The sequence below is a fragment of the Vombatus ursinus genome, unplaced genomic scaffold (genome assembly GCF_900497805.2).
Source record: "Vombatus ursinus unplaced genomic scaffold, bare-nosed wombat genome assembly UNPS02014791.1, whole genome shotgun sequence".
NCBI classification, from domain to species: domain Eukaryota; kingdom Metazoa; phylum Chordata; class Mammalia; order Diprotodontia; family Vombatidae; genus Vombatus; species Vombatus ursinus.
Window position 1 is genome coordinate 31,740,109 of NW_020954569.1, and position 20,091 is coordinate 31,760,199.

Consider the following 20,091-nt stretch of genomic DNA (forward strand, 5'->3'; position numbering starts at 1 on the left):
GATAAACTCCATGAGATCAGGTATCTTGTCCAAACTAAACGTTCTGTGTTACCTAGCCCCTAGCATATTGCTTTATTATGTACATGTTGTTGTTCAGTCCTTCAGTCATGTAGGACTCTTTGTGACCCCGTGGACCATATTGTCCAATGAGTTTTTTTGGCAAGGATACTTGAGTGGTTTGCTATTTTCTTCTCCAGTGGATTAAGGCAAACAGAGGTTAAGTGATTTGGCTAGGGTTGCACAGTGACGTGTCAGAAGCTGGATTTGAACTCAGGTCTTCCTGACTTCAGGCCCAGCCCTTTATCCACTGAGCCACCTACCTGCCTTATATTAAGCACATACTATGTGCCTAATGACTTGTTGATTCATTGTACACAGTAGATGAAGACTTACATTTTTCTCAAAATAATAGTTAAGAGACCTAAGCTATGTATAGTAATATGAATGATTTTATTTTTCTCTCTTAAAACTCTGGAAAAAATTGAAAGACATTTTGTCAACAAGACAATATTAGAAAAGTTTAGGATAATTTGCAAGGAGCTAAAAAAGCTGCCGCTAATAATACTTATAAATCACTTTGCATACTGCAAAGCATTGTGCTATTTACTTAAGTATTTTTGAAGTCATAAAACATAATTTCATTGAATATATTTACTAAGCACCTATTGAGTGCAAAGTACTGTACCAGCTACTGATTAAACCATATCAGCTTTTTTTTAAAGCTGAAGTTAATTTGTGATGATAGTTTCACATAATGCTGCTTTCCACCAGCATTCTTCAGAAGGAAATCTTGATGTATGCTACATGAACTGTTACCTAATTGAGCAATTATTGTGTAGTTAATAAAAAAGAAGACTGAAATTAATTCTTTGCTAATTGCTTTCTGAAAACACGAACTTAGCTTAATTCATCTTCTGAGACCCCAACCATGTGATATTTTAAATGTGATTTTCCCATTTTTAATTTATTGATGTTCATGAGATATTGATGAAAATTTAAAATTAATATACTTCTAGCTACTGCCATTAAGGTGATATTATTCCAAAGGAAGTTAAGAAAGAAGCCAGAAACAAATGATGGAATGTTTTTCCAAAGCCTTGAGTTTTATAGATAGTTATTTGGGGTTTTGGTTTTCTTTTATTTTTACTGTGATTCACTTAGCAAAGTAGAATTTCATACTTAATCATTTATTGTATTATGTATTTCAGGAATATGTATACCTGAATATCTGAGTTAGTCTACCCAAGATTTTTTTCTTTTGTTACATTTATTTTATTACATTACATAAATGTACAATGTGAATAAATTGAAGCTTTCAAGAATAGTAAACCAATATGAAATGTACCATCTGAAAAAGGACATTTTGCCTTTCTTGCATTTCTAAAAAGCTATCAGTGATCATTTTAGATTTGATTGAAGCTATATTCCAATATACGATTTTACAAAACAGAGGACATGTTAAATTCTGGTAGGAAACTTTTAAATCTTGTCTGTCCTTTCTCTGTCTTGTTTTTCACAAATATCTACTATGATAAATGTACCATTCCAGCCTTAGAAAGCTCTACTAGATTGAGTTGCTTAACAGAAATGAAAAGGGGTTGGTTGTCTTGGGCCCTCCCTATACATGTTTCTGTCTCCCAGCCCCCAACGGGATCAACAGCATCCATTTGTGACATGGCTTCAGGGAACTGGAAGTGCTGTCTCTGATCACAGAAAAGGTGTTTGGTATTTCCCTGTGTAAAATTGACTGGCTGGGAAGTGGATCAAGCCTATAACTTTGGCCCTTTTAGCACTATGCTCCAAACAGTGGAGCTAACTGTCCCAAAGTACAGATTTGATAAAAGAATAATGAACCAGTGAGCTAATATGTTGAGAAAATCTGGCTCACTGTGTTTTAAGTAGATCATTAATGATAGAAACCAGATCCTTCTCTATTTCACACTGGTGGATGGCACATTATTTTAATCCTACTTTTCTCCAGCCTCAACAGAATTTTCTGAAACAGAAATCCTATGAAGTGATGTCCAATTTATAGATGATTTGAATTCTAAATTAAAGTTGTAGCCTTCTTTATGTGTAGCATTAGGATGCATTATTTTAGATATTAGAAGATGGAAAACAATGCTGTAGGCACTGACTCTGACTTGCAAATGTTTCTTTTGCTCACAAAGGAAGATAACTGAGTTAATACTTAAATTTTTTTTTTATTTCATCTTGTTTTCCCCCATAACATTTTACTGAGGTAGGCAACAATTATATTTGTTTTGTAGATAAGGACCTAAGGTAAAAAACCAATAAGAGAATTATCCCCAGGCTACAGAGCTAGCAAAATGGGAAGCAGAATCAGATTTTACTCAGTTCCATATCCAATGCTTTTTCCACTGAATAGTGTCTAATAATAGGTTGGTGTTTCATTGTCCTGGTTTTAAAATAGTTCTTATAAAACATCTTCTGTCTAATTCAAAGGAATTCTGTAGGAACAACTAGACTGCATCTATGAAATGTTTGAATTCCTTCAAAGTCAATTATGACATATTCAGTATTAAAATACTTTATTTAGAAAAGTCCCAAGCACATAGTCAAGCTTTGAGAGAGAGAATGTTGAGCTTTTCTTGTGGCGTCATTATATGTAAATAGAATAAGGTTCATGACACTCTCATCAGCACAGTGTTTTGTTATTATGAACATAAAAATATGAAAATAGAAAAAAATTATCTTTGAAAATATAGCAGTAATGTTTAATTCAGTTGTATATGTGTGTGTATATATATATATAATATTATATATATATATAGTACCCTCCCATGATTCAAATGCTTTGTTCTTGGAGTAAGTAGCAGATTAACTATTTGCAGAATGTGAGGATTAGTTGCACAAAGTCAGAATGTATACACTGAAGAAGAGAAGGCTTGGGGGGAGGGGAAAGGAGAAGATGATAATTGTATTAAAATACCTCAAGTATTTGAATGATTGTCATGTGGAAGAGGTCTCACTCTGGCTCCAGAGGGGAGACCTAGGGAAAATGAGGGCAAATTTTAAAGAGTAAAATTTAGATCTGATGTCAAGAAAAAAAAATCTTTCCAGCATATAGAGTTGTCTACAAGTGGAATAGGTTGCTTGGTATGGTCAGGGCTTATTCATCAATGAAAGTCAAGGTGATTAGTTTTAGGTATGTTGAAGTAGGTAGGGGTTCTTGTTTAGCTATAGATGAAAATACATGAGCTTCTATAGAAGTTCTTTATAACTCTAAATTTCTGTGATTCTAGAACATACTGCCAGAGCATCTAAAAACAATATTCAGAGCAATATTCATATTGTGCTTTCATATAGTGCTTTTACAATTAAAAAAATGCTTTCTTCACAGTAATCCTGTGAGATAGGTAGGATATAGACCAAGGGTGAGGAAACTGTGGCCTCGAGGCCACATGTGGCCCTCTAAGTCCTCAAGATCAGCCCTTTGACTGATATCCTCTTAATAAAAGGATTTGTTCTATAAAACTTGGACTCAGTCAAAAGACCACACCCGAGGACCTAGAAGGCCACATGTGGCCTCAAGGCTGCAGGTTCCCCATCCCTGGTGTAGAATTATCGTCCTAATTTTTCAAATGATGAAACTGAGGCTCAAAGTGAAGATATGTAGTTGTAGCTCTATCCAGCTCTTGATTTAATCTTGTCTTCCTCATTCTTCCTTCTCCTACCCCTCACTGGAATATGAAATTTTAGAATATCCTGGAGTATCACATCATAAGACAAGACCTGGTCTCAATCTCTTCATTAATCAACAAGCTCTAATTAAATGTTGCTTTCTGTGTGACAGATGAGGTGTTAAACTCTGCTTGGCTTACACTGAAGGACAGAATCCTTTTCTAGACAATTTTTTCCAGACTTGAACCTATTTTGTACTTTTCCCTCTTGGCCTAAAATTCCTTTCTTACAATTAATTCTATGTCCTTACATTGGCTATTTTAGATGCTTTTAATTATTTCAATGTGATTAAAGGGTCTTTCTGATCAGCTAAAATAATTGAGGTTGTTTATTTTGAAAGTGAGAGAATTAAGATAAATGATAGCAGTGAACTAGAAGAAATGATTCATTGATTCATTCAGCTTATATTAATTGAGCCCTGACTATATGAATTGCGCTGAGCTGGAAACTGGGGAAATTCAGAAAAGATAACTCATAAGTGTCAAATTACTTTTACATACAAGCACTCTGGAGGAGGAGGATTGTTGAGGTGGGAAATTAGATTGGTATTGAAGAGTGGGTATTGCCTAAGTGAGGAAATGGGTGAGGGTATTCCAGTTAGGGACAGGAGCATGCACAAAGCCACACAGGCAAGAATGAGTGAGGGCTCTTCGAGGGAATGGAGTAAATCAGTTTATTAAAAATGGAGGAATTGTGAGAAGGAAGAATGGGACATGCAGAGCATATCATGGAGGACCCTGAATTCTAAGCTAAGGTTTGGACTTTTAGATTAAGTCATGGAATAGTTGTATGCTTTTGAGGGAATAAATTACTTGATAAATGTGGTACTTGGGATAAAGAAAGGTAGTGAGGCCCAGAGAGAGCTACCTATGGATTCAGGATGAACTGGGATCAAGATCTACTTCTGATACGTATTTATTGTGGGACGACAAACAAGTAACTTAACCTCTCAGTGCCCCCAAGAAATTCTTAAGATTATAAATTACAGGGACAGCTAGGTGGTGCAGTGGATAGAGCAGCGGCCCTGAAGTCAAGAGGAACTGAGTTCAAATCCAGCCTCAGACCAAACACTTGACACTTACTAGCTGTGTGACCCTGGGCAAGTCACTTAACCCCAATTGCCTAAAAAATAAAAAAAATTTTGAAAAGATTATAAATTACAGAAAAAGTTCCAGGCATTGGAGGGAGTTGAATCATAAGTCAACAGTGCCTTGGGGGAGGGGCAGAAGAAAAAGGGGAAGGGACAAGCTCAGCCACAAAGCTACACAGAATGATTGGATTAGAGGGAGGGACTTGAGATAGGAGACCAATTAGAATCCTACTATCATAACCTAGACATGAAGTAATGAGTGACTGGAATTGGGAGGTAGCAATGGCAAGGAAAAGAAGGGGCAGTAAGTACTACCTATGTGGCAGTTGGGTGGCACAGTGAGTGCAGGGAGTCAGGAAGACATGAGTTCAAATCCAGCCATGGTACTTACTAGCTGTGTGACCTGGGCAAGTTACTTGACCCTTGTTTGCCTCAGTTTTCTTATCTATCAAATGGAAATATTAATTGCAGCTACCTCCCAGGGTTGTTGTGAGGATCAGATAAGATTAAAAACTGTAAAGCACTAAGCACAGTGCCTAGCACATAGTAGGCACTCTATAAATGTTAGTTATTATTATATCTGGCCTTGATGCGGTTTAGGGGTTTGGGGGTTCTGGGACCACAAAATCACAACACGCGGGTCCTGCCTGAAAGAATTCGACCCAAGCCTTCTTTCAGCCAAAGACAAGATTTATTGGGTAGACTCTTAAGGAGTTCAAACATGAGTAAGCAGTGGCTAGATTTTAAGAATCCCAACCATGGCTAGATTATAAGAATTTGAGCATCTTAATGGAGACAAGATGGACCTTATATACAGAAAGCCTGTGGGAGGGATCTAGGAGTGGCCAAGTAGTTTGGGGTGATGGGAGGAGGGACCTAAGGAGATCTGGATGGGAGTGGCCAGTAAACTGGGGTGAACAGAACTCCTGGGACCTGGAAAATGGATTAAGTATGGGAAATGGCCAGGGGCCATAGGGAGGTAAAACAATGGAGGGGAGATTGGGTGTAGCCACAATGATAGGCCAGTTGATAGGATTATAGCCTCTGGCTAACGCCAGAGATTTGGCCATGTGGGAAAGTTCAGGGTTTTTCTTTTCTGGGGTCTAGATCCTCACTCACTAGCTGTGTGACCATGGGCAAGTCACTTAGTTCCTGTTTGCCTAAATTTCCTTTGTAAAAGGAGGATAATAATAGCACCTACTTCCCAGAGTTGTTGTGAGGATGAAATGAAATAATAAAAGCAGTTAGCATGATGCCTAGCACACAGTAAGCACTGCATAAATACTGGTTATTATTATTAATAATAATTTTAATTAGTATACATTGAAAGAAGAATCAAGAACTTATAAGATTCCTGCTGTCTACATAAAAATAATAACAACTGCGCTCAACAACTTAGATTTTAAAAGCACTTTGGTGTCCCTGAAACAGTCCCAAGGAGTAGGACGTATTGGTCTTATTTCCCCCAAGTTGAACCTGTGGAAGGAGAGGAAGAACTCCATAAAGGAAGGGAAGTATAAGAAGAGTGCAGGGTTCAGGGTCTAGGCCTGAGCAGTGTTCAACAGCAGCCCCAGTGAGGAGTTTAGAGAGAAGTGCATGATGTAGTTTAAAGGTTAGCAGCGCTGGGACCCCAAAATCACAACACACTGGTCCTGCCCGAAAGAATTCGACCCAAGCCTTCTTTCAGCCAAAGACAAAGTTTATTAGAACACCAGTCATATTGGGCAGATTCTTAAGGAATCTGAACATTAGTAAGCTATTGGCTAGATTATAAGAATCTGACCAGTCACTAGATTTTAAGAATCTAAGGAGTGGCTAAATTATAAGAATCCCAGCATCTTAGTGGAGACTAGATGAACCTTATATACAGAAAGACTGTGGGAGGGATCTAGGAGTGGCCAAGTAGTCGATGAGGCAATAGAATTCCAGGGACCCGGAGCCTAGATAGGACCAAGGGTGGGAAGTGGCTTGGAGGCAAGACAATGGAGGGGAGATTGGGTATAGCCAAAGGCCAGTTGATGGGATTATAGCCTCAGGCAAATGCCAGAGATTTGGCCAGGTGGGAAAGTCCAGGGTTTTTCCTTTCTGCGGCCCAGATCCCAACCCCATCAAAAGGAACCAGAGGAGGTAGGAAATGATAGGTAGAGATAATATGGCACAATGTACCAGAGACTAAGGGAGAAGTTGAGAAGGTCGGGGGTATCAGATGTAGTAACGAAGTTAAAGGAAATGAGAATTGTAGGGGAAAAAATGTTATTGAGACTAGGACAAATAGGGGTTTAAACTGTAGAAAGGAAGATTTGTTAGATATTTTAAAAAAAACCTTTCTTTATGTCAAGACTCTTAAAAAAAAACCTATCATTTAAAGGGAAATTCTGGAAGTTTTAAAGGATAGGGTTGATATAAATTTATAGACTAGTAGAGATTATTGTGAGAAAGAATGGTCAGGGAAGGCTTCAAGGGGAATTTGAAAAACTCTTTGGTGGGAAAGAGTTAGATTGTTGGAGGAGACACAAGTGAACATTTGAACTTTAACCAATACATAAGGGGAACCATTGAAAGGCTCTGAGGAAGTGAGTGATATAATGAATCTAAGCAACTAAGTCGTTTAGATGTTGCTGTTTGTCCTTCTCAAAGAGGACCATGACATCAGGGAGGTGATGCCATGACATTCAAGTGAATTGGATTTAAGTGAGAGAGGGCTGTGCAAAGTCACCAACCTCACTTTCATCTCTGGAGCCATCTGGGTCCAGTGGCCAGATGTAGATCAGGATGACTAGAGATGGCCCTGGATGCATTGGGGACCTTGGCTTTTTCAGGCTAGGTCTTTAACAGGTCTCAGTTTGACTGAGACAAGGCCCATTCAGTGATTAAGATATAATAAGAAATGAATTAGAGAATGGCCTCTTTACTAATAAAAAAAGAAAACAATAGGGAGGGGAAGACCCTCAGGGTTTCTGGCCAAAATAGAAACAATTGCTATTTACATAATTCTCCATGGAAAAGGGGAAAAAGTTAAAGGATCTAAAAGAGTTTTCCTTTCAATAGATTAAATCAGTGTTTATCTTTAAATCACAATGATAAAAACAAGTTGTATTGGTATAGTACTTCAAAAAATACATTATTTCATTTGCATTATTTTGCAAAAAAAAAATACATTATTTCATCCAGTATGACTACTTGGTGAAAAAGGTATTAAAAGTGTTATTTTCCTCTTTTTACATATAGGTAAAGTGAGGCTGAGGTCAAGTGATTTATGTAAGGGCATGAAACCAGTAAAGGCTAGAGTTGATGCTTAAACCCAGACCCAGTAAATTTTATACTATGGTTGCCTCTCTGTTGATATCTTCAGTCTATAATGGAGATTTTTATGTGTTTTTTTTTCCCAATGGTGGGGACGAGTCAGAAGGAAGTCTCCATCCCTGGAATTCTATTGAAAGTGAAATTACTAAAAATATTATTTAATATTTCTAATTTTTGTTGTTAATTACTTTTTTCTTAATTTGATGAAATTTCCAAAGATAAGCTACAAGTATGATGGTTGTGTTTAGTTTGTTGAACTAATTTATTTACAATTAAATACCACTTATAAACAACTGTCAAGGTTGAGTTTAATGGATGTCATAGTTCACATTTGGATTATGTGTCATTTTTCTTTTGGCCCTCAGATTCTGTTAACTTCAGAAAGTATATTTAAAAATACATAGAACTATTTTCAAGACGAGTCACTCTAGTGAAACATTTTGGAAATACCCCTAGGGGAATCAGTATAATCATTTAGGCAGCAAAAATAACTGATAACATGTCAAGCTTTTAAGTAAATGTCTTAATGGAGTTGACCTAATACCAACAGCACTGTCAGACTTGCTGCTGATGCTCTCCTGTTCCTTTCTATGCAGAGAATTTGGATGGAGAGATCCTGAACTTCCTGAAGTGATACAGATGCTTCAGCATCAATTCCCTTCTGTGCAGTCAAATGCTGCAGCCTATTTGCAACATCTCTGTTTTGGAGACAATAAAATTAAAGCAGAGGTAAGACTGATTGGATTTTTTTTTCCTTTCAGATTAATATCTACTTTGGATTATTTATATTCATTGCAAAGGGGATAGTTAAGATTACATTTTATGAATTTAAATTACTAAATTCACACGTAAGGGTGTTTTTAAAGTGAGGCTTTCCCTGTATTCATACCCTGCTGTCTCACTTGATTGTGATTTTTTTTTCTTTTGCATAGTTTACTAAGAATAACAATGATATGTTCTATTTGACAAATCAGATTTTGATAACCAAGTGCTTTGACACTTTTCACCTCTACTCCTACTTTTGAGGAAACTGAGGCAGTTAGGTGGTGCAGTGGCTAGAGCACTGGGTCTTCAGTTAGGATGACATGAGTTCAAGTTCTTTCTCAGACACTTCCTTAGACACTCAGACTTCCTCAGAAACTCAGATATGTGACCCTGGGCAAGTCACTTAACCTCTGCCTGCTTTAGTTTCCTCAACTATAAAATGGGGATAATAATAGCCTTACTTCACAGAGTTGTTGTAAGGATCAAATGAGATATTTGTAAAGCACCTATGCCTGAAACATACTAGGTACTTAATAAATGCACGTTTCCTTCCCCTTTCCCTTCTTTATGAGCATTTTTTGGTCCAAGAAGAATGGGAACTTGGGGTAATTGCTCACCTATCTGTACTCTAGATAAGTACTTTGGAAATGACATCCAAAGACTTTGGTGAATAGAGCAATGGTTTCTCCTATTAAGGAATCTTTTTTGTAATTATAATGGAAACCATTTCAGACTGAACAGTTGTTCTTTGGCAGTATGTCTAATAGACAACAGTATATTTGAAAATTGGCTATGCTAATACTCTTTGCAAATGGCAAGACTTTTGCAAACAAAAAGATCGGTAGACAAAACATTTTCTCTCCTTCGTTTTAATAAGATTCTTAATACTACAATACAAGAGCTGTTTTGAGGATAAATTCAAATTATTTTTGGAATGAAGATATAATTACAGTGTATTATAGATTTTGCTAACAAGTGCTAGATTATATATAATCTTGCTTCTTTTCATCTTTTTGCTGTCTCTGTTCCATTTAGCCTGCAAAAGCATTTCATCTATACTAATTCATGTTAGTTAAGACATTCTCTGTACAGGATAGTAGAATATTGCCCATTTCAGATCAGTTTCTTAATTCAAAAACTAAATTCCTAACTCCAAATCTCTCAGTCACCTAAAATACTAAGAAAAGGATAGTTTAGCCCTATTTTAAAGGGTCCTATTTCCTTTTACATCCTGAGTTCACTGATGGAAACCATTATAACTGTTAGCATTAAAGGGACAGATAAAATATTTGCTGCAACCATTTAGATCATGGTATTACGTAAAATTTGATTTGTGGAATAAAGACAATTTTTAGCTTCCTTTAAAGGTCAAAAATGCGTTGTTTTTTTAATCATTTATTTGTTGGTGAGCCAGATGTGATTTGATTTGTTTGGGGAATTCCAACATAACTGAGAGCCTTTCAGAGTTGCCTTTGGGGGCACCTAGGTGGCGCAGTGAATAGAGCACCAGCCCTGGATTCAGGAGGACCTGAGTTCAAATCTGGCCTCAGACACATCACACTTATTAGCTGTGTGACTCTGGGCAAGTCACTTAACCCCATTGCCTAGCCAAAAAAAAGTTGCCTTTGGCACTGAAACATTAAGAAGATTATCCGGCCTCAGACACTTGAAATTTACTAGGTGTATGACCCTGGGCAAGTCACTTAACCCTGATGGCCTCACCAAAAAAAAAAAAAATAACATTAAGAGGAGTGCCTGTTGTATCAGAGGCAGCACTTGAACCCACCTTTTGTAGGGTTAATCCAGAATTGGTTACCTACTGTTATCCTTTAGGTGATGCCTGTTTCTTGGAGGAGTAACATCTGAATTGGGGATAGATACTACAGCGCACAAGGATTAGGAAACAATACTTGTCCTGGATAATATTTCCTATTGATAATTTTCCTATTGATTTCCTATTCGCTCTGCTTTAGACGGCCAGCTGCCCAAAACTGTCAGGGCATGAGACTGGCAGTGCTTTCTGGATGATTTGGGAGAGGAAATGCAGGACAGAGGACACACTCTAATCTCCCCATTAACAAAAATCAGAAGGAAGTGCTAATGAGCTGTGGAATTAGAGAAAGTATTAGAAAAAGAGGAAGTGAATGGCATGAATAATGTACTAACTGAATAATTCAGAGTTTCTTTGTAGAAAGAAAGGCCTCTGATAGGTATTGGACACAAACCTATTATGTAGAGACACAGCATCTTACAGTTACGTTCTCAGAGTCCAAGCCCTTGGTAATTTGTTCTCCCTTTGAGACTGATGGTTGCCTGTCATGTTTTCATACTTAGGTATTGATTTTCGTAATTACCCATTGTCCAAATACAAATTTCTCAAGCATTATTCTTTCTAGATTTACTCAGCATGCTAGTCTATCTGTCACATCTTATTGAATTGATTTAGTCTCTCGGACTACATTTCATTAGAGGTATTGACTTTGTTTGTTCACTCAATGGATAAGCCGTTGAGCATCAGACAGAATTAATTTTTCTATACTTAGGATATCTTAAATCATATTTTTCTTATGCCTTATTAAAGTACTTTTGACATTTGGTTTTCCTTTTTTGGAGCCAGGAAAGCTGGCATTTCTTTCAAAATTATGCCAGTGATGTTATATTCAAAGTTGCAAATACATTTGTATAAATCATCAGGCTAATGAAGTAATTTTTGGAGAGGACTCAGGTTTACATTACCTATGCCTCACGTCTAGGAAGATCTTATCCATATTACAATCAAATAATAACAAATTTCTGAGAAAATATTAGTTGGTACCCTTTCAAGACTCATTTTTGTTCAAAGAGGTTTTTTTGTTGTTGTTTTTGTTTTCTGACTTTTCTTAAAAGAGGTGTTGAAGAACAAGGAGTCTCTCAAATCTTAGTGAAGTTTTAAGATGTAATACCTTCAGAAGTTTGAATGCTACCAATTTAAAAAATTTTAAAGTATAATTATATAAATTTATTTTTTTACTTATTTAGTATTGTGAGTTTTGAATAATAAATTTTTAAATTTGTTAACTAGACAAGGACACCTTGTAATTTTGCATTGTGTATAAGAGTTTCCTTATGACACTTTCTCAAACCATTGCATAGACAGACTCTTTGCTCAGCCACCTCTGTCACCAGACTTTTTCCTTTAGCCATGTATGCATCAAAATTTCATTCTTTGAATGATCTTAAGGCTAGAATTACAAATGCAGCCCTTTCAATAACTGCATATAGCTAATGAAAGTTTTTACAAAGTTCAAAAATCGCCAGGAGTGATGGTTTTGTTGAAATTTATCAATAGTTTAACATTTTAAATTATTTACCTTTTACTTGTTGTTTCTGTAAGTTTGTAGCATTTATACTTCTGAAGTTATTAAAGCTTAAAACTATAGTTTTGAGACTATATACATATACACACATATATCAACTACTCAATCATATATTATATACATATATAATATGAATATACATACATAATTTAAAGGTTAAATTACTTCATGGCAGTTTTATACACCCACATGTAATATATGGCTCACTGGTTAGTTTTCATGGTTATCTTTTCATTCTTGCTGTTATTCCTTAAAAGGCAATCTTAGAAATATCACATTGAATTTTGATATTAAATAAATAAGTACTAATAGATTCCAAGTTTGAGGGTATTTGTTTTATTATATTATTTTTACTCCTGTTGGCAAGATATACTTGCACACGCTGTAACCTTCCAGATTAGTCAGTAGAGGCCTTGTGGAAAGAACACACTGGGGTCAGGGGACATGGGTTCATATGCCACCTTTGATGCTTGGGCTAGATGTCCTCTGAGGCAAATTCTAACACTAGATCTATGATACTATAAATTTGTACAGCACTTCCTCAATGAAAATGATGAACATTCTTCTGTCCATGATCTCATACTTGGGAGTACTCCTTCCATTACAGACTGCAACCTGTCTATACCTTCTTGTCCATTTCTTTCTGCAAATGATCAGAGGACTTTCTCTCTGAATACTGTAGGTTTTCCTCTGGTTCTTTTCATATTTCATGAGTATCAGTGTAGCACTTGAGATTAGATCAATAAATTAACTGATAGAGCTCTGTAGTTACAAGGCAATTTTTATGCATGATCTGATTTGACTCTCACAACAACCTGTAAAGATAAGGTATATATTGATGTATGTTACAGATGAAGAAACAGGCTTATATAGGTTAAATTGCTTCATGGAAGTCATCCAGCTAAAACAGTCCTGACTCTAAGATTCAGTCCCAAGTCTTTTATGTGTAGGCTGAATGTTGTTTCTACTATATTATTGAAATAATTAAGGTAACACATTTTAAGTCCTTCCATTTTAAATGGACTCAATCTGTCTTTTTTTAAATAGGAATATGGTCTATCCCTTTTTTAAAAATATCTAAATTTCTTGTGGAAAGCCACTAGGTGAAAGGGATGGAATTTTACCATCTCATATATTAATTCCATTTTGCCATAATGAAACATGATAGGCAGCCATCAACCAGAAAGATAGAAAAAGCTTCAAAGATTTGGGTCCTGATAACTACATCTTGTTATATGGAAAATTAGTTTTAACTCTTAAACCCCAAATAATGTTCATTTGCTGTAATAGTATGGAGGTATGAAATAAAAAGGAATTATTGCATTTATAGCCCATTTCAGAACTCTTATCCTAATTCTGAACTGAATTTTTTATCCCATTAAATTCTTGTTCTATCTCTTCCCAAATACCCAGGGAAACATATGCATGCAATATAAAAATATACTCATATACACACAGATACAAACTGGGCTTTTTTGTTTTTTTGTTTTTTGTTGTTAACCTTTCTTTGTTTATCAGCTCAAAAACTTTGGTGGAACAAACTTTTACATTCATCATAGAATTATAGACTAAATCAGATTTTAGAGCTGAATTCAATGATTTTTTTAATTGCTTTCCTACATAGTTATGCATAATGCCATATTCTAAATGTGGTATTTTTATATAATCTTCAATATTTTTCTATCACTGTGGCAGTAGGAAAATGAGATTCTGTCTCTAGCTTAAAACTATGCTCACCCTCATTTTCTTTTTTTTAAATTCAATTTTATTTTATTTTCAGGTTCATATTTTTTTCTTTCCCACCTCCCACTCACTGAGAAAACAACAATAGCAAAAATTGCTACATAATCAAGTAAGCCAGTTCCTTCATTGGCCATATTTAACACACATACACACACACACGTCTATGTATTTTTGTGTATGAGTGTATATATATACACATATATGTGTATGCATACACACATATGTATGTATGCATATATGCATCTGCACTGTGATTTCATCACTTCTATATCTGGTGGTGAATCTGGTGGAATTGTGGTTGGTCATAGTGTTGATCAGAGTTCCTAAGTTTTTCAAAGTTGTTATTACAATATTGTTGTTACTGTATAGATTGTTCTCCTGGTTCTGCTCACTTTACATCAGTTCATACAAGTCTTTCCAGATTTCTCTGAAACCATCTTTCCTACAGCATTATAGTATTTCATCACATTCATATACCATAACTTGTTCAGCCATTTCTCAATTGAGAGACATTCTCTCAGTTTCCATTATTTTGCCACCGTGAAAAGAGCTGCTAAAATATTTTTGTACATAAGGATTCTTTTCCTCTTTCTTTGATTTCTTTGGGATATAGACCTAGTATATGCATAGTTTAATATATATTGAAGCACAGTTCCAAAATACTTTTCAGAATGGTTAGACCAGTTGGGAGTTGCATGAATTAGTCCCATCAGCATTTGTCATTTTCCATTTTTGTCAGCTGAGCCCATATGATGTGTGTGAAGTACTACATGACAGTTGTTTTAATTTGCATTTCTTTGATTTTTAGCAATTTAGAGTATTTTTTTCCATGTGGCTACTGATAATCCCTTCCTCTGAAAACTGCCTATTCATATCCTTTGATGATTTAGCAATTGGGGAATGGTTCTTATTTGTGCACATTTGAATCAATTCCCTATATGTCTTAGAAATGAGACCTTTATCAGAAAAACTTGCCACAAAGATGTCTTTCCTAATATCCTGCTTCTCTTCTCATTTAAGCAGAATTGATTTTGCTCGTGCATAAATGTTTAAATTTTGTATAATCAAAATTGTCCATTTTAATTCCTGTAAACTTCTCTCTCTTATTTGGTCATGAATTATTCTCCTATTTACAGCCCGGACAGGTAATTTCTTCCATGCTCCTTTAATATGTTTATGATGTCCCCCTTTATATCTAAACCATGTACCCATTTGGAGTTTATCCTGGTATGTACAGTGTCTGATGTTGGTCTACACCTAATTCCTTCCAGACTGCTCTCTAGTGTTCCCAACAGTTTCTCTTGAATAGTGAGTTCTTGCCCCATAGCTGTGATTTTTGTCTTTATCAAACACTAGGCTATTATGCTTATTTGCTCCTTACCTGATCTATTCAACTGATCAACCTCTCTACTTATTACTCAGTATCAATTTGTTTGCTAAGTATGGCTTTGTAGTATAGTTAGAGATATGGAACTGTTAAGCCCCGTTCTTTTCTAATTTTTTTCACTTATTCCCTTGATATTCATGACCTTTTGTTCCTCTAGATTTATTTTTTTTCTAGCTCTCTAATATTTTGGTAGTTTTGTTGGTATAGGACTGAATAAGCAAATGGATTTAGTTAGTATTGTCCTTTTTATTATGTCAGCTCAGTATACTCATAAGCTATTAAAATTTCTTCAAATATTTAGATCTGATTTTGTGTAGGGAGTTGTAATACAATTCCAATGTTTGTCTTTTCAGATAGACTTCTAAGTATTTTATACAATATGCAATTATTTTAAATGGAACTTCCCTTTCTATCTCTTCCTGATGGATTTTCTTGGTAACACTTAGAAATGCTTGTTTTGTGTGGGTTGATTTTATAACTTATATCTTTGCTGAAGTTGTTAAATATTTCAATTAGTTTTTTTTTAGTTGACTCTAGGGTTCTCTAAATAAACCACCATATTATTCACACAAAGTGTTCATTTTGTTTCCTCTTTGTCTATGTTTATTTGCTCAATTTCTTTTTATTCAGTTTTACAGCTTTGGCTGTAATAATGATAATAGACATGCTTGCTTTATCTCTAATCTTAATGGAAAGACTCCTAGTTTATTCTCATTGCAGATAATATTGGTTCTTAGTTTTAGATAGATACTATTTATCATACTAAGATAAAGCTTCATTATTTCTCACCCTCACTTTCCAAAGTGTTTTTTCATTGCAGACTTCAAAGTTAAAGAACTTCAAAGTTAGCAGCTCAGGAATCAAGAAGATAAACCAACAATCTAAGGGAGGTTTGGTTTGGTTGATTTTAATGTGAAACTAAGTGTGGAATCAAGGAAAAAACCCTAAGGGGACATTTTAAGTTTTTAGTCAGGAAGGTAAGAGGTGAATGCCAAGCAAATGTGTCATTTTCAAGATTGGAGATGACAGACCCTCATCAGCAATGCTGCATTTGGAAGGTCCAGAAAGATAGAAAGAAATGTAGAAATGCCATTTGGTCTTAGTGACTATGGGAGGGGCAGCATGGTTGGAGAGAGTTTGCATGAGAGGTGGCATCTCTAAGTTATACTGTTACCAAGTACCTTTCAAGGGGTAGAATATGCAGCCGCCCAGAGAGAAAGAGCTATAGAACACTTGCTTGAGAGAACTGGCAGCTTAAAGATTAGTTTCTGAACTTGTGATATGGATATTTTTTTTAATTCTGATGCTGAAAGTGATAGTGAGGTGAAGGTGGCAATGATGAAGGCCAGTGTTTTTAGTAATTAAGAAGAGATTGGATCTTTGGCATCATCTTTCTTTTTTGTCTTTTCTATCCCTCACCCTGACCAGTAGGCAAGTCCTTTCTATTCCACCTCGACATCTCCTGTCTCTCCACTTCCCCACATTACTTCAAGCCCTCCTTCAAGCTATTTATTTTCCTCCTAATTGGTTTCTCTACCTCAAGCCTGTCCCCCTCTCTTTTCTAATGAATCCTTCACATTGCTACCAAAATAATCTTTCAGAAGTACAGATTTGACTGTTCTCCTGTTCCAAAGCTTCAGTGGTTCTCCACTGCCTCTGGAATAAAGTACAAATCCTTCAACCTGATGTGTAAGGCCCTCCTCAAACTGGCCCCAACCTACCTTAACAGCCTTCTTTTATATTAAGCCCCTTCACTTACTCTACTTTCCATCCAAATTCAAATACTAGCCATTCCCCAGATTTGTCATGGTATCTTCTACTTTCATGCATTCCCACAAGTCATACTTCATGCCTGGAATGCACCTTCCTTGTCCCCACCTTTCCGATTTCTTCTTCTCCTTCTCCTTTATCACTTTCTTCTTCTTTGTCATCGTCATCTTCTTCTTCTTCTTCTCTTCTTCTTCTTCTCCGCCTCCTCCTCCTTCTCTTCCTCCTCCTCTTCCTCATCTTTCTCTTCCTGCTCCTTCTCCTCCTTCTCTCCTTCTTCCTCTTCCTCCTCCTCCTCCTCTCCCTCCTCCTCCTCCTCTTTAAGAACTTAAATATTGATAATGCCATTCCAAATCTCTAGACGAAGAGATTCTGTAGCTATTTCCATTATTGGATACTATTCACTGTAAGCAAATTATCCTTTATATCCAGTGTAGAATTTCCCATTGTGGTAGTTGAACATTTGTCCACTCCAACTCCTTTACCTTTAATGTACCCCTGTGTCTTCTCTCGACCTGCTGTTTGTTGAATATTGTTCTTCCATTCTGCTGCAGGGTGTATGCACTACCTCTCTAAAATTTCTTCTCTTCTGAGGACTTATCGCCCTGTCTCATGGGAAATAGAAATGTTTTAAATTTGGAGTAGAAGGGATTTCATGACAATGTCCTTTTCCCATCAATGAGCAGGAAAGCAGTGCCTTCTTCTCTTACTCCCTACACCTCCCTTGATTCTGCCTCTCAACCTCCTAATCCCTCCCCAAATACAGACATTCATATGCACCATTACACAGAAGTAGAGCTGCCCACTGGGTAGCTAGGTGGCTCAGTGGATAAAGTGCTGGGCCTGGATCCAGGCAGACTCATCTTCCTGAGTTCAAATCCAGCCTCACATACTTACTAGCTGTGTGAGCCTGGGCAAGTCATTTAATTCTGTTTGCCTCAGTTTCCTCATCTGTAAAATAAGCTGGAGAAGGAAATGACAAACCACTCTAGTATCTCTGCCAAGAAAACCCCAAATGGGGTCACAAAGAGTCAGACATGACTGAACAACAACAACAACAGAGCTACCCATCTCCTGCTGATGTTTATTCCTCTATTTTTGCTGTCTATGTTTCTGTCCCTCTTTGTAGGTGAGAATGGGATTGGCTGGGGAGAGGGGGCTCACCCATAGTTGTGATTGTTCTGCCCAGAAGAAAGCCTGCTATAAAACTTCTGCCACCTGCCCTCATTTTGAGCAGGATAAATAAGACTGATATCTTGATTTTATTTACCATGGGAGGTTTCATAATCCAGTAACTCTTAGACTCTGAACATCTTTGAAATCCCTAGAATGCTGAAAGTCAAGCAGTAAGACAAATGTTTTCAATCCAGCTATAAATGGATTTGTATCTAATATTTAAAAAGGGAAGTATTAATGGAATTAATATGTCATTTCTTCTATAGCTTGCATCTGGTAGTGGTACTTCACTCTTTAAAACTATAAATGATAATTCTGTGCTTTTTCTCACAAAAATATAAAAAGAACAGCAACCCCCAAACCCTATAGCTACCTTCTTAGGAAATATTATCAGGTGTCTTGAGCAGTTGGCATATATTTTGTTATAAGGTATTATTTAAATGATAAGATAAAATATAGGGCAGAATTGAACATTTTAAATCTTTGACTCTCAAAAGTCATGCTCTTAGAAGGCCAGTATTTAACTTTTGTGTTTAAATAATGCTATACAGTATGGAGCAAAATTGAACATTTTAAATCTTTGCCTCTCAGAAGTCATACTCAGAAGTCAGGCCTTCCCAGCCAGCTTCCACTACAATTAAAAGGGAATAGTTTGGGTTTACTTATATCTAATATAAATTCACTGTCAAAATGATTTTCCTCAATTACGGATCAGGTCATGTCATTCTCCTACTCAAATAACTCCATTGTATCCCTGGAGCCTCTAAAATAAAGCATAAATTCCTCTGTTTAAATTTTAAAATCCTTCACAATCCTACCCCACTCTGCCTTTCCAACCTCCACACATTACTACCTCTTCCATGCTCTGTGATACAATCAAACTGGCTTTCCTCTGTTCTTCACAAAAGAAACTCCCCCTCCTGTCTTCTTGTTCTTGAACTGGTCAACCCCCATGCCTAGAATGCATTCCTTCCTCCCCTCTGTCTCACAGAATCCTTCTCTTCCTTTCAGACTCAGCTCAAGCACTGCCTTCTCCTGGGAGCCTTTTCTCATCCCTCCAGCTGTTAGCTCCCTCCCTTGCAAACTACCTTGTGGTGAAATACTTTGTATTTATTCTCAAAAGAAAGTGTTCCTTGAGCTTAAAATAAAATACACAAGATTACAAAGGACACCAATTATATTGAAATATAGTTATCAAGATATTAAAAAAAAAAGTTCACCAGCCTTAGATTAAAAGGGCCCTGTTCTAAACCCACCTGTTCTAAACCCACCCTGTTCTAAACCTAAACTAAATGACCACCTTAAATACTTTGGTCATTATTAGGGGTAGGGAAAATGTTTTTAATATTTGATAACGCTGCTGCAGCTGGGGCTGTTTTACCAGCAACAGGCCTATTCTCTAAGATAAATAACCCTAATGCCTTAAACAAATATTCAAATAACATATTCAGTTTGTTAAATCGTTTTGATTTCTCCATTGTGAGAGCTCTCCATACGGATCTCCAAACTAGATACGCAGTATTGCACGAAAAGCCTGATTGGTTCCAGCTATAAAAGTAGGATTCACTAGGATCAGAGGGCTTGAAGTGACCTTCGAGATCCTCTAATTTGATGCCTACATGCCATAGATGAGGAAATGGGTCTGGAGAGATAGAATGATTCCCCAGAGCTAGGAAGAGCTAGGATTCGAACCTTGCTCCATTAACTAAAATCAGTGCTCTTTTCAGTATAAAGAAATTGGTTTGCTCTATTCTTCTTCAGACAGAGTACATAATAATCCTTTTTCTCCTTTATAAAAA

General features: G+C 36.4%; 1 protein-coding gene across 1 annotated transcript in view; it reads left to right on the forward strand.

The window, feature by feature from the left end:
- The window catches only part of CTNND2 (catenin delta 2), a 912,708-nt gene that overhangs the window by 583,605 nt on the left and 309,012 nt on the right, over positions 1 to 20,091 (forward strand). The window contains exon 9 of the mRNA XM_027869022.1: positions 8,695 to 8,827. Coding sequence (XP_027724823.1) covers positions 8,695 to 8,827 — 133 coding nt within the window. The remainder of the gene's footprint in view (positions 1 to 8,694; positions 8,828 to 20,091) is intronic.